The 15152-nt window shown below is 45.0% G+C and overlaps 1 protein-coding gene across 2 annotated transcripts in view; it reads right to left on the minus strand.

Annotated features, from left to right (window-relative positions):
* Positions 1-15152, minus strand: part of LOC127427630 (adenomatous polyposis coli protein 2-like) — a 53700-nt gene that overhangs the window by 29496 nt on the left and 9052 nt on the right. The window contains exons 1-2 of one of the 2 annotated variants that reach the window (XM_051675305.1): positions 5341-5466; positions 2604-2762 (exon numbers count right to left, since the gene is read on the minus strand). In XM_051675305.1, coding sequence (XP_051531265.1) covers positions 2604-2747 — 144 coding nt within the window. In that variant the 5' untranslated portion in view covers positions 2748-2762; positions 5341-5466. Of the gene's footprint in view, positions 1-2603; positions 2763-5340; positions 5467-15152 lie in introns of those variants that run through there. The other variant, XM_051675304.1, reaches the window with a different exon arrangement.

Raw genomic sequence — 15152 nt, forward strand, 5'->3', positions numbered from 1 at the left:
TGGCACACCTATTTCTGGGCAGTTTCTCCCATTTTCCTTTGCAGGACCTCTCAAGCTCCATCAGGTTGGATGGGGAGCATCGGTGAACAGCCATTTTCAGATCTCTCCAGAGATGTTCAATTGGGTTCAAGTCTGGGCTCTGGCTGGGCCACTCAAGGACATTCACAGAGTTGTCCCAGAGCCACTCCTTTGTTATCTTGGCTGTGTGCTTAGGGTCGTTGTCCTGTTGGAAGATGAACCTTCACCCCAGTCTGAGGTCCAGAGCGCTCTGGAGCAGGTTTTCATCAAGGATGTCTCTGTACATTGCTGCATTCATCTTTCCCTCGATCCTGACTAGTCTCCCAGTTCCTGCTGCTGAAAAACATCCCCACAGCATGATGCTGCCACCACCATGCTTCACTGTAGGGTTGGTATTGGCCAGGTGATGAGCAGTGCCTGGTTTCCTCCAGACATGACGCTTGCCATTCAGGCCAAAGAGTTCAATCTTTGTTTCTCATGGTCTGAGAGTCCTTCAGGTGCCTTTTGGCAAACTCCAGGCAGGCTGTCATGTGCCTTTTACTGAGGAGTGGCTTCCGTCTGGCCACTCTACCATACAGGCCTGATTGGTGGAGTGCTGCAGAGATGGTTGTTCTTCTGGAAGATTCTCCTCTCTCCACAGAGAAATGCTGGAGCTCTGTCAGAGTGACCATCGGGTTCTTGGTCACCTCCCTGACTAAGGCCCTTCTCCCCTGATCGCTCGGTTTGGCCAGGCGGCCAGCTCTAGGAAGAGTCCTGGTGGTTCCAAACTTCTTCCATTTACGGATGATGGAGGCCACTGTGCTCATTGGGACCTTCAATGTTGCAGAAATTTTTCTGTACCCTTTCCCAGATCTGTGCCTCGATACAATCCTGTCTCGGAGGTCTACAGACAATTCCTTGGACTTCATGGCTTGGTTTGTGCTCTGACATGCACTGTTAACTGTGGGACCTTATATAGACAGGTGTGTGCCTTTCCAAATCATGTCCAATCAACTGAATTTACCACAGGTGGACTCCAATCAAGTTGTAGAAACATCTCAAGGATGATCAGTGGAAACAGGATGAACCTGAGCTCAATTTTGAGTGTATATATATATATATATATATATATATATATATATACACACACACACACACATACACATATTTTGTATAATGTTAAAATGGTAAACAATTATGGTTTTAAACTTCATTATTGACATATTGTGCCATTTGAGATGAGGAGTCACCTCTAGACTAAACTAAAACTGATAGAACGAAGCAGTGGATTCCTAATGAGCTCTTCAGAGGTTTAACTCCCTACAGGATTAATGTCTCTAAGCACAGATAAATTGACAAAACAGTCTTGAATCCAAAGTATTCACCCGATAACAAGACCTCTTTGAGTACTTTTTCTTCATCTGATGGGTTTCTACCTAATCTTCATCTGAATTTTATTTAAGTTTTCTTCAAAGCAGAATAATTCAGTTTTTAAAACAATGCAGAAAGTGACTGAAAGAAGACACCCTCTTTACTGGAACTCAGAAACTGAACTAACATCAAGCTCATATGACACATAAAACATTCTGCAATTCAAGACTCAGGGTCAATAATAATAAATTACTTCTGTGGTCTAATGATTTCCTTTCTAACTCAACGAAGAGCAGACAAATGCAGTAGACAACCAATGCAATAGGCCACAATCTGGAGCCTGGCAGTGATTTAAAATGTGCTCAGGCATCATTCAGTGCACGGATGCTGGACATTTACCATCAGAGTCTCCAGACATTTTTTAAAAAGTGGGTCATGACTGAGGCAAAATTATGCAATAGTGACTACACAGTTCATTGTTCAACCTGTCTGGCAATATTATAACACATCACATTTATATACTTCATAAAAACACTGAACCAATAAAATTCCAAATGAGTGAAACTGAGTCTAAATTCTGTTTTGTTCTGTTCAATATGCTTTTATAGAGATACATCAAATGTCTTAAAAGGATCATATCATAAGAAATAAAATGTTCCTTGATCTTTTGAAATAAATGTGTTTTATATACAATGAAAACATACTGTAACTTTTAGAACTCAAAACTTCCTCCCCAGTCCAAAAAGACCATTTATTAAAACAAGGCTGCAGAAACGGCTAGGACTGAAATCCATGGATTCAGACAACCTGAGACATTAACATAAGATCGCACAGATTTACAGTACATGTCAGTGATGCCTATTTAGTGTTCAGACACTTGGTCCACCCAGTCACGTGAAGTAAAAGGGAGAAGGCAGTAAAGATGGTATTATTCCTAAACACCAGAAGAACAATAATATTTGGGAAAGTCTAACATCAAACCTTGTGCAGTTCCTGGCAGTGTGTAGCACCTGCCATCCTGCACATCCTTTTAAAGGATCGAAAAGTAAGGAAAGAGTGGCTAAGGTCATTTTTAGCAAGGTCCCTGATCATTTCAGTCTGACCTTAACTGTTTGCGTGGCACATTTCAGCGTGTTCACTAGTTTGTGTGAACAATGGAAGACAAGGGGAGCATCCAGCATAACCAGCAGAATCAAATATCTCGTGTTTGATGTGATGATCTGAGCTTCACTCACCTTCATGTCAGAGGTCTCATTCTCCAGTTTGGACAGGTGGTGTGAGTTGTCCTGAAGCTCACGTCGCAGATGAGAGTTCTCCTTCCGGAGATCCTCCACCTGACGCACCAGCTGGTCATAGGAGGCTGTTGAGTACGACATCATCACACGATGGGTTCCCTGAGAAGGTCAGAGGATAAAGGTCAGAGTTCGGTGCGATCACAATCACAACATCTGTAAGAATGAAATTGAGATGGGTGGTGTGTACACAAAACACTGGAGTCCACAGATCTCTGTACACTGCAGTGCCCTTTAGAGCACACAAGAGAATTCTACTGGAAAAACCAAGCAATACCAGCTTAAGGTGGTCAAGCTGAATTTTAGTACATGGTAACTAATGTTTTTGCTGGTCCTACAGCTCTATAATGGAAAGAATAGAAAAAGTCCTGTTCACTTCTGTAGCTTGCAAATCTTTATTAAATAGCAACTTTTCATTCAAAGATCTTCTTCAAGCATTTTAAAGACAATGTATGATCAGTTGGCATATTTAAAAAATAAACTGGTCATCAGTGTTTTGAGCAGTCAATGGCATATAAAAGACAATCAAACTATTTGTGGAAACAGGTCAAGTGCCTTCTGGTGGAAATGCAAAGAAAATTAAATACATTTTTTATACAACAAAAGAGCAATTAAAATACAAATGTGATTTCCAAAGGATGTTCAAGTTAAAGGAATAGTTCACCGAAAATGAAAATTCTCTCATCATTTACTGACCCTCATGCCATCCCAGATGTGAATGACTTTCTTTCTTCTGCAGAACACAAATGAAGATTTTTTGTAGAATATATCAGCTCTGTAGGTCCATACAATGCAAGTGAATGGTGACAAACACTTTGAAGCTCATAAAAGCACATAAAGGCAGCATAAAAGTAATCCATAATCCACACAAAACTCCAGTGGTTTATTGCAGTCTCCTTGGTGATCATGATTTTAGGCATGATTACACTTCCTAGCGCCATCCAGCGCTCTGCGCATGCGTCAAGCACTAGGAAGTGTACTCGAGCTTGAAATCATGATGGTGCTTAGAGACTGCAATGGCAAGATGTAGAGGTCTGCATTCCCATGGCACTCCCACAGGAACTGTGGGACCCGATCACATTTCTTGAGCCACGGGATTACATTTCCGAGTTGAAGGCGGGAGCAGACGGTACGTCCATGAGTTGTGTGCGGGAGCGGGCAGTCAGAGAAGAGCCTAAAAAGTCACATGTGGAAATCTATTTTTATATTATTAATTCATGATTATTATTTTATTTTACAATTAATTTATTTTTGACAACAATAAACAGAAAATCCAATGTAAAATGTGCACACAACACCTGCATCAAATGATCCAATATGTAGAGCAGGCTATGGTCAATGACGCTTAACAAGAATGGCAAAGCAAAGCGTGGACACACTCAAAGGATGTGAAACCGGGACTGGAAAATGGTCAACTTAAGTGTTAAGAAACCAACTGCAGGCCAGTCAGATGTGGAAAACAAATGCAGGAGCGGTTGGGAAGAAAATCACAGCGCGCAGGGAGTGGGTGAATGTGGAGTAAAATTCAGCGGGAGCATTCAGGTGCGGGATAGAAACTTGCACGAGCAGGCGGGAGCGGTATGGAAAAAAAGTCCCGTGCAGACCTCTAGCAAGATGTACAGTCAAAAAGGAGATTGGACTGTTTTCATCCGAAACTGATTGGATAGCTTCATAAAACATAGATTAAACCACTGGAGTCTTAAGGATTACTTTTATGCTGCCTTTATGTGCTTTCTGAATATTCAAAGTTCTGGTCACCATTCACTTGCATTGTATGGACCTACAGAGCTGAGATACTATTCTAAAAATCTTTGTGTTCAGGGGAAGAAAGAAAGTCATACACATCTGGGATGGCATGATCGTTTTCACTTTAACAGGATTAGTTCACCCAAAAATGACAATCCTGTCATTATTTACACTCATTTTGTTCCAAAATACATTTTACTTTCTTTCTACCATGGAACACTAAAGGAGATGTTAGGCAGAAGCCTCAGTCATCATTCACTTTCATTGCATCTTTTTATTTTATTTATTTATTTATTTATTTTTAAAGTGTTGTGTTCTGCAGAAGACCAGAAGACATACACATATGACATGCAATGAAGGTGGGTAAATGATGAGAGAATTTTCATTTTTGGGTCAACTTTTCCTTTAATGTTGTAAGAAGTACAGTGGTTACATTTCTGTTGTGGTAGGATGGAATGTAGGCAATTTTGTCATTGTGACATTTTACGATTTGATCTTTTTTCTGTATTTTTTTTTTGTTTTGTTTCTACAGTATTTACTGTCCACTTTGAAAATCACATCGGCATATTTTCCTTTATTGTGTAAAAAAAAAATTCTAATAATCATTTTCTTTTCTGGGTATTCGCATCTGGGTTTTTCAAATTGTTATTTTTCTTGCAATTCCAACAGGAGGCACTTTATCTGTTTCCACATCTGGTTTAACATGTTTAGCTGTAACCTTTGATGCTATTGGCTGTACAACACACCTAAAAATGATCTGACTGCCCATTTTTCATACTTCAAATATGCTGGTTGATCATATGCTGTTTTGAAGATGTCTGAAAAAGATATTTGAAGGAAAGGTTGCAATGAAATAAAGATTTGCAAGCTACAAGCTAGTGTCCAGGGCTTTTTCCCATTATATTGACTGTATCCACACTTGCCCATAACCTACCAGGTGTGCAAGGGGCGTTTATTCGTTAGTCTATCAGCTTAACCAAGTTGATCTACCAGGTCAAATACAGTTCCAACATCTCCAGACCAGCTGATCAACAATGACATCAATATATCCATGATCCATGTTTCATAAATGCATCCTCTTCTAGTCAAAACTCCTCTCTGATAGCTGGTGTGAGTGCTGTTAAGACTCATGTCCTCTCAGGAACATTTCATTCTGTTGGCAGCAGATAGTACAAAGGTAAATTAATCATCTGTCAAATTTAGTTTATTTCATTTTTCATGAATGATTACACTTGGTCAAGCCTGAATGCACTTCCTATGGGGCCATTCAGATTGGTTACTGTACAAGAGAAAACTCACATAAAGCCTGACAGGGCAAGTGAGCATTTGTAATGTTGGACCCAGCGAAACACACACCATTCCTTTTTTTATTCTCAAAGAAAGAAAGAAGTATATGAAGAATATGGGAACATTGGAAGAATATGAAGGTGACTGAAAGATGGCAGAATTTTAATTTTATTTTTGGATGAGTTATGCGAGTTTATGGATGACAGTCCCAAAATCAGGATCAAGCCATCTGTCTGTTTGAGCAGAGCCTCCTTGCAGAAAGATGCGAGAGGTTTACATTATTCACGGGTGTGTTAATTCTCTGTGTGACTGCTGCCAGCAGCTCCTCTCTTTCTGACCATCCCCCACACTAGTCTGAATCAAGAACAAATCAAACAGTTTTATCCCCCCCACCCTCTCTCTCTCTCTCTCTCTCTCTCTCTCTCACTTGCTCACTCATTTTCCACCCTTCTCTTCTGGCAATTTCTTGTTTTTGTCCCACTTTTTATCAAATAATAACATGCATGCACATCCCCTGGGTAATGCTATATTATATGATGTTTGCACATGCCTGCAGCCAAGGACGTAGATTCCAGGGGAGATGGGGGGAGGTAACCCCCCCCCCCCCCCCAATATTTATACCATGATCAATGGAAACATAAACTGTATGGACCAAAAGAGCTAAGAAATTCTTCTAAAAATCTTAATTTGAGTTCAGCAGACAAAAGAAAGATACACACATTTGGGATGGCATAAGGGTGAGTAAATGATGAGAGAATTTTCATTTTTGGGTGAACTTTTCCTTTAACACACCCTAAAATAGCCCAACACAACGAAACACACCCTAACTCAGCTCAACACAGCATTACACAACCTAAAGGCTTTATACACTCACATCGAAGTTCTTCTTCGTTAGAAAAAAGGTCGAAATAGTTGAGCAACGGTATACTGTTTGCAAATATTCGGACACCGCCCATGCCGCATTTGGAGGAGCGTTTAAATATGTGACGCATACTGTCCTATCAACAGACTACATGTAAAACATTTATAAATGTGACAATAAAATGTGTTTCAGTGCCTCATTCAATGAATAGAATACATGAGATCAGGAATGGAAGCTGTTTGAATATAATAATAATATTAATAGGGATGTGAATTAATCACGATTAATCATGGTACATGGTACATTACAACAAACATTAAAAACATATAATCATAAATATATTTACTTTATACTTTCAAAGAACTTGCAAGATATTGGTAAGTCATCATTTATTTTAATTATTTTAACATATACATGTTATAATGTTCAGAGTTTATTAGACACATTTTTATAGGTATAAATATTTGATACAAGTATATACATGCCATAAAATCAGTGGACATGCTGTAATTCCAATGCTGCTTGTTGATACTAGACTGGTGGGATGGAAATTACTCAATTCACCTTTAAAATGTAAAATTCAAAATTCCTATTAAACATAATTTATCACAATTTAAATGCTGAAATAATTATTTCTGCACTGTCATGTAAAAGAGATATGTTTAATGTGTGTTATTAACCCTTACCAAAATTTTTTTTAAAAGTTGGTCAAAATCTTCTGGAGTTTATTCAAGATCAAATGGGCACATTTAATTCCTATCAACATTGCCAAAGCATCATTAGACTCTATACATACAGATATAAATCAAATTGAATGCTTAAGTTTAATTTAATGAAGTTTAAAATCTAAAAACTATTATTTTCTCCAGCTGCCTGGCAGTAGCTTGCTGAACAGCCAGGTTCTTCTCAGTCTCTATCTATCGTGCACATGCGGGGTCTCTTGTGCGGTTTAGTTTTTGACATAGGTTCAGATGACAGTGTGCGTTTTCAGCCGATGTGAAGAGATACGGCAGCTTGCCTCTATCTCCCCTACACCTAGATCACCACTTGCGAGTGAAGACTCCATTCTCCATATGGTAAATCTGCTCCGGTGTTTACAATGTCCGGAACATGCGTTTCGCGTACAGTTATGAAGTGTGCACTGCTCCACGCATTAAATTCCCCAGCCCTAAATATTAATGATAATATTTAATATAATATAATATACTAATATATTCAGTAGATAATGTGTAATTTGTCATGTTTACATTCTGCATGGTGCTAATGCTAATGCTAACATGCTATACATGGCAATAATATGCACTGGTTACCATCTGGTATTGTATTGCATAGACTTTGTAGACTTAATATACAAAAAAAATTTCGACATAAATTTGTAAAAAAGTCCACACCAACTCGACAACTCTGCATTCCAGTTTGATCATGTTGACTGACCTAAACTGTGTGAAGAAATCAACTGGAAAAAAATGTTGCCGTCAAAGTAGGTGGAGCACTGGGTCACAACCACCGATGACTTGGCCAATGGCAGTAAGGAGTCTAATAGCTCCTACGAAGTTTTCCTGAAAGTTTGTGCTGGCAAGCTGTTTCGAGCCACCACTATGAACTTGAAAACACCTTCTTTTTATTTCATTTGAAATGACGTCACACCTGTTCTTTGATTTTGATAGAAGTATATTGGTGCCATAACACAGTCCAACATGGCTTAACACAACCTAATACAGCCCAGCACAGCTTAAAATATCCTAATATAGTCCATCACAGTACAACACAACACAAACTCTAACAAAACCTAACACAGCCTAAGGCTGTGTTTACACTGTCACAAAAAATCACGTGTAAACACAAAAATCCGCACAAGATCGGATTTTTTCACATCCGATCTGAGCCACTTCCAAATGTGCTTTTAAATCAGATACATATCCGATATCTGGACATCTGACCTATGCCTAAACACGAATATCCGATTCCCCTTGGCTTTTCTTAAATGCATGTCCTTAAGAAGCGGACGTGCCTGTAGGCATTCGCACAAAAACTCAGCTTCTCTTGTTGAGGCGTATGTTTTGTACCCACTCCCTGTCATCAAACGTGTGGACTTGGTCCCACCACTGCTGACTTCTAGCCCTATTTGGATGGAATTAGTTTTATATGGGGACGTGGTGTAATGTTGTAATTACCAGAGTTTCCCAATAATTTTAATCCCGTGCGAATCGGTCATGTCAGTAATTTTCCCAGACTTTTCCAGATTGCGCGTTCCCACGCCGGTAAAAATTACAGCGTGATTGCCTACTATAAAACGGTCTGTAAAAATAACGTCTCGGATACTGTTGTAACCTCCGTTCCCTGATGGAGGGAACGAGACATTGTATCGATGTAGTGACACTAGGGGTCGCTCTTGGGAGCCCCAAACACCTCTAATCTTTGAGAAAAGGCCAATGGAATTTGCATGCCACTCCCCCGGACATACGGGTATAAAAGGAGCTGGCTCGCAACCACTCATTCAGGTTTTGTGCTGAGGAGCCGAGACAAGGTCCTGGCCATTTCAGCGGATAGTACAGCGTTGTGGCAAGAGGGAAACAACGTCTCGTTCGCTCCATCAGGGAACAAAGGTTACAACAGTAACCGAGACGTTCCGCTTCTGTCACTCACTCGACATTGTGTCGATGTAGTGACACTAGGGGTACCTATAGAAAAACACCACAACAGCTGGACCGTGTTACGTGAACTGCCAATGCAGGTGCAAGCAAGCTGCTGCGTGCGTAATAGCAGGTGCATCAGTCTGCACGTAACCTCCCCCAACGCCCCACTAGACGTCATGTAGTTCCCTACATCCCAGAGGGGGAGAAGCGACGTAACTAGCATAGGAGCAGGCTGCGCCAGCCTTTTCTCTCTATGTTTTCTCTCCACAGAGTATTAGATTTGGCTGGGGCCATCTAACGCTATTACACGCGCCGGGGAAGGTGTTCTTTTCCTTTCCTATTCTTTCAGGGGGAAAAGACCCCACGGAGACCACATCCTGCCCGAAGGGGAGGTAACATGTGGCAATACGTCACATGGGATCACCAGCCGCACATGGAAGAAGCGCAGTGGTAGGTCCTGCCTGGAAGGGGAGGAGCTCTACAAACACAGCGACCGGGGGCAGAGAGGGCTCTGCCCAAGGGAGACACGGGTCTGCTGACAGGGAGACCGTACCATGGAAAATACATCACAGGGGGTTACCGGAGTAACTGGCACCTGTGGAGCACCTATCCCAGTACAGGGCATATTAGTACCCATAGTGGGTCCGGCTGCGAATTCCTCCACCGAAATCGCGAGCCACAGGGCTAGGGAGGAAGGACATCCAGGGTTCACGGTTTGTGAACTTGTTTGGGAGAAGAAACACACGTCTTCGCCTCACAGAGGGGAAATGCGCTATACGAAAGTGATACACCCGGCCAGCTGTCCCGTATTACCAAACTTACCTGTTCGTACCTGACAAAACACGGGATGAAATCGGCTCAACTCGGAGATTGTAAAATCTCGCAAAGGTATTGGGTGTTGCCCAGCCCGCTGCTCTGCAGATGTCTGCTAGAAAGGTGCCATTGGCCAGTGCCCACGAGGATGCCAGACTCCTTGTAGAATGTGCTCGTATTCCCAAAGGGGCAGGCGATGGCATCCATGATCCAGTGGGCAAGCCTCTGTTTGGAGACAGCGTTCCCTTTCCACTGTCCGCCGAAGCAGACAAAGAGCTGCTCAGAGCGTCTAAAGCTCTGCGTGCGATCCAAGTAGATGCGCAAAGCACGCACCGGACACAGCAATGACAGGGCTGGGTCTGCCTCCTCCCAGGACAGCACTTGCAGGCTCACCACCTGATCCCTGAAGGGGGTTGTGGGAACCTTGGGCACATAGCCCGGCCGGGGTCTCAGGACCATGTGAGAGTCTACCGGACTGAACTCCAGGCAGGTATCACTGCCAGAGAACGCCTGCAGGTCCCTAACCCTCTTGATGGAGGTGAGCGCAATCAGGAGGGCCGTCTTCAAAGAGAGGGCTTTCAGCTCGACTGACTCTAGCGGCTCAAACGGGGCTCTCCGAAGGCCCAGGAGGACCACGGAGAGATCCCATGAGGGAAAGAGGCATGGCCTAGGAGGATTCAGCCTCCAGGCGCCTCTCAGGAACCTGATGATCAGGTCATGCTTCCCTAAGGACTTACCATCCACTGCGTCGTGGTGTGACGCTATGGAAGCCACATACACCTTCAGGGTGGAGGGTGACAGCTGCCCCTCCAGCCTCTCCTGCAGGAAGGAAAGCACTGACCTGACTGCGCATCTCTGGGGGTCTTCAGCTCGGGAAGAACACCAAATCATGAACAAACGCCACTTCAGGGCATAAAGCTGCCTCGTAGAGGGAGCCCTAGCCTGAGTGATCGTGTCTACCTCTGCTGCTGGCAGGTCTTCCACGTCCCGTCCAAGGGCCAGACGTGGAGGTTCCAGAGGTCTGGGCATGGGTGCCAGATGGTGCCCCGTCCCTGAGAGAGGAGGTCCTTCCTCAGGGGAATCCGCCAGGGAGGGGCTGTCATGAGGAGCGTGAGATCCGAGAACCAAGTCTGAGTGGGCCAGTATGGCGCCACGAGGGTGACCTGTTCCTCATCCTCCCTGACCTTGCACAGGGTCTGTGCAAGTAGGCTCACTGGGGGGAATGCGTATTTGCACAGCCCCTGGGGCCAGCTGTGTGCCAGCGCATCTGTTGCGAGGGGGGCTCCCGTCAGGGAATATCAGAGCGGGCAGTGGGAGGATTCCCAGGAAGCAAACAGGTCTACCTGTGCTTTGCCGAATTTACTCCAAATCAGCTGGACCACTTGGGGGTGGAGTCTCCGCTGAGCGTCACCTGCTGCGACAGCGTGTCCACTGTGGCGTTGAGGCTGCCTGGGATATCAGTGGCCCGCAGTGACCTCAGCCGCTGCTGACTCCAGAGGAGGAGGTGGTGAGTGAGTTGAGATATGCAACAAGAACGTAGGCCACCTTGGCAATTTATAAATGCTACTGTCGCTGTGTTGTCCAAATGGACCAACACATGCTTGCCCCGGATCAATGGCAATAGCCTCCGCAGAGCAAGCAGTACAGCCAGCAACTCGAGGTAGTTGATGTGCCAACACAGCCATGGTCCTGTCCAGGAGCCAGCAGCTGCGTGCCCGTTGCACACGGCGCCCCAGCCCAACTTGGAGGCATCTGTGGTGACCACAACACGTCTGGACACTTGCTGTTGGGGGGCTCCTGCCCGCAGAAACGCAAGGTCTGTCCAAGGGCTGAATAAGTGGCGGCAGAGTGCAGAGCAGAGCCCACTGCCTTTCTTTGGCACGATGAAGTAAGGGCTGTAGAACCCTTTCCTCATCTCAGCTGGAGGGACAGGCTCTATCGCGCCCTTGCACAGAAGGGTCGCGATCTCCACACGCAGGGTGGCAGCGTTCTCGCTCTTAACCGAGGTGAAGCGGACGCCGCTGAACCGGGGCGGGCGCCTGGTGAACTGAATCGTGTAGCCGAGTCGGATGGTCCTGGCCAGCCATCGCGACGGGTTGGAAAGCGCTAACCACGCATTCAAGCTCTGGGCGAGGGGTACTAAAGGAACAATCGTGTCTAACGTACCTGTGGATGGGGCCTCGCGGCGGGGAGGAGCAGGGGATGCCACATCGAGGAGCCTTGCTTCTTCTCGAACTCGTGGCTGCGCTGAGGGGGCCCTCGAAACACTTACCTTGCTCCATGTACCTGGCATCGGGGGGGTCGGCGACGGGGGAGGAGGGACTTTTTGACTGTCCTCATAGCTCGTCACAACTGCCTGGCCGTGGGTGTGAGTGTGAGTGTGGTGCGGTCGGGCACACGAAGGCGGGGGGCCGATGTTCGCGATGTCCAAGACGCAGGTGCTCAGTGTCCGGTCGCTGTGATAACGGCAATCGTAAACACCGACTGTGTGACCCAAGGAGTGAGGAAACCGCTCTTTTTTTGAAAATGTGGGTACCGTAGCACGTTCGGGGTGCGGCGAACACAAAACAAAAGGGAACATATGCTTTACCTCCCAGCCCTCCACCGGGGGATGGAGTGGTCTGGATACCAGCTCCATGGTAGAAGCAGACATCCCCCTCCCTGGGTCGTCCATCTCAGGGGCGCTTAGGAGCCTTACGGGTCCTTGCGCCTGGTCATGAGGTGGGGGGCATCAGCTTCCTGCGGGGGGCTCTACACTGGGGCCAAGAACTGGGCTCAGGCTGTGGCAGAGCCACCTGGGCTTTTGCTGCCGCAGGGGGACACCCTCGGCGAGCAGACGGGGTATGTGATCTTGAGCCGTGCCATGGCAAAATGTGCTGTATCGCCTCAGTCTGCTTCTTCACCGCCGAGAACTGCTTGGCAAAGTCCTTGGTGTCACCGAATAGGCTAATCTGGGAGCGTTGAGAAAGCGAGCCAAGTCGGCGTCCCTCATCTCGACCAGATTCAGCCACAGGTGGCGCTCCTGGACCACCAAGGTGGACATTGCCTGCCCAAATGCTCGAGCTGTGACCTTCGTCGCCCGGAGGGTGAGGTTGGTCGCCAAGCGCAGCTCCTGCATCACATCGGGATCAGGACTACCCACGTGCAGCTCTTTCAGTGCCTTGGCCTGGTGTACTTGCAGGAGGGCCATGGCATGCAGGGCATAGGCGGCCTGTCCAGCGGCACTGTAAGCTTTAGTCACCAGAGGCGACGAAGTCCTACAGGCCCTGGAGGGGAGCGCCGGATGATCCTGCCAGGTGGCTGCGTTTTGCTGGCAGAGATGCACTGCAACCGCCTTATCCACCTGAGGGATCTCTGCGTACCCTTGGGCCGCCCCACCGTTGAGGGTAGTGAGAGCGGATGAGCTGGGAAGTCGGGTTCGGGTAGAAAAAGGTGCCCTCCATGACCTTGTCAGCTCGTCATGTACTTCCGGGAAGAAGGGGACCGGGGAAAGCCGCAGCTCCTTTTATACCCGTATGTCCGGGGGAGTGGCATGCAAATTCCACTCGCCAAATCTCATTGGCCTTTCTCAAAGATTAGAGGTGTTTGGGGCTCCCAAGAGCGACCCCTAGTGTCACTACATCGACACAACATCGTGTGAGTGACAGAAGGGGAACCCCTGGTAATATTAATCCATTGCGAATTAATAAAAAGCCGGTAAATCTGCACTTTCCAGCCCTTAAGCCCTTTAAATATTAAATATTTACCCATGTAAAAGAGAAATGAGCAGTTTTTGATTATAATTTGAGCAGAGTGCGGGAAATTGTGTTGAGCCCCGCGTTTCGGAACAAGTTTAAAATCTCAAAACTTTTATATTCTCCGGCTGCCGTTACAAGTACCTGGCAGCTTGCCTGTATCTCTCCTACACCTGGATCACCACTTGCGGGTGAAATCTCCATTCTCCGTACAGTAAATCTGCTACGGTGTTTACAATGTCCGGAACATGCGCTTCACGTACAGTAATGAAATACATATAAAATTACATAATGTGAAGGGATTGTCCATTTTTTAATTCAAGAGTTTAATACAAGATTACAGGCTTGTTAATGTCACCAGTTCTGTTGTATTTAGCCATATAGTCCAATCAATTTCTTCTTATAATCACAGATACAGTTTATGTGCCTGCATAATAAATAAGCAAATTATACATTTTCTAATAGGTCAAGTTAAGCGTGACAGCAGTGTGTAAATGACACACCCATCTATGTGATTTCTGTGATCCCGTGCATGCATATTGATGGTAAATATTACAGATGTCTGCAGTAATAATTACTTTACGGACATACAGTATGTCAGGAAAACTAATCCTGTCCGAATAGGTCTTTAGCCACACTCGTCAAACCGATGTTAAAATCATTAAAGCCATGCTTACCATGGCAGCAGTGAAAAGTTGCTTTTGCCTTTTTTTTTTTTGCCTAATTAATTGCTTGCAATTTTGCCTACTTTTGAAAATATTAAATATCACAAGGCCATTCAAAACCTGAGGGTGAACCATGGCTGAGTCGAGTCTTCAGTGAATGTACAGGTGGGGCAAAAAATCAGATACGGTAAAAAGATTGGATCTGTGCATTAAGACTTGCATTGTAAACACAGCCTAAGACACCTTTGTGTAGTCCAACACTAGAACACTAAGTGACAGTGCTTAGAGAGACTAAGTCTCTCTAAGTGACCATTTAAAAAAACAATGTAGGCCTATCTATAAAAAAGAAGTCTGGATTTCTGTTTTATCATTTTCTCAGTGGACATGCCAATACAGACACAAACTACCAAGGCATTTACTACAATCACATAGAATATGTTCTAATTTTCTAAATGAAGTCTCTGTAATTCTGCTCTAATAGCCCCCCATTAGCCAAATAAAGATTTACTCACAAACAAGCTGCTGTGCTCTCCAGACGGCACAGATCCCTGTCAGCCAGTGTTAAACTAAATTAGCACATCCAGCCAGACCCGGGCACACACAAGCAGACTTCTCTGGAGGACCAAACGCCTTTTATGATCAGCTGAGGTCCATCTGAGGACATGCTGGATTATGTGCACGACCCCAAAATCAATTCATTAAAATTCACACTCACAGATCAATGCAGAAAACCACTTCGCCAGGAACAC

This window comes from Myxocyprinus asiaticus, chromosome 37, assembly GCF_019703515.2.
Source record: "Myxocyprinus asiaticus isolate MX2 ecotype Aquarium Trade chromosome 37, UBuf_Myxa_2, whole genome shotgun sequence".
Lineage (NCBI taxonomy): Eukaryota > Metazoa > Chordata > Actinopteri > Cypriniformes > Catostomidae > Myxocyprinus > Myxocyprinus asiaticus.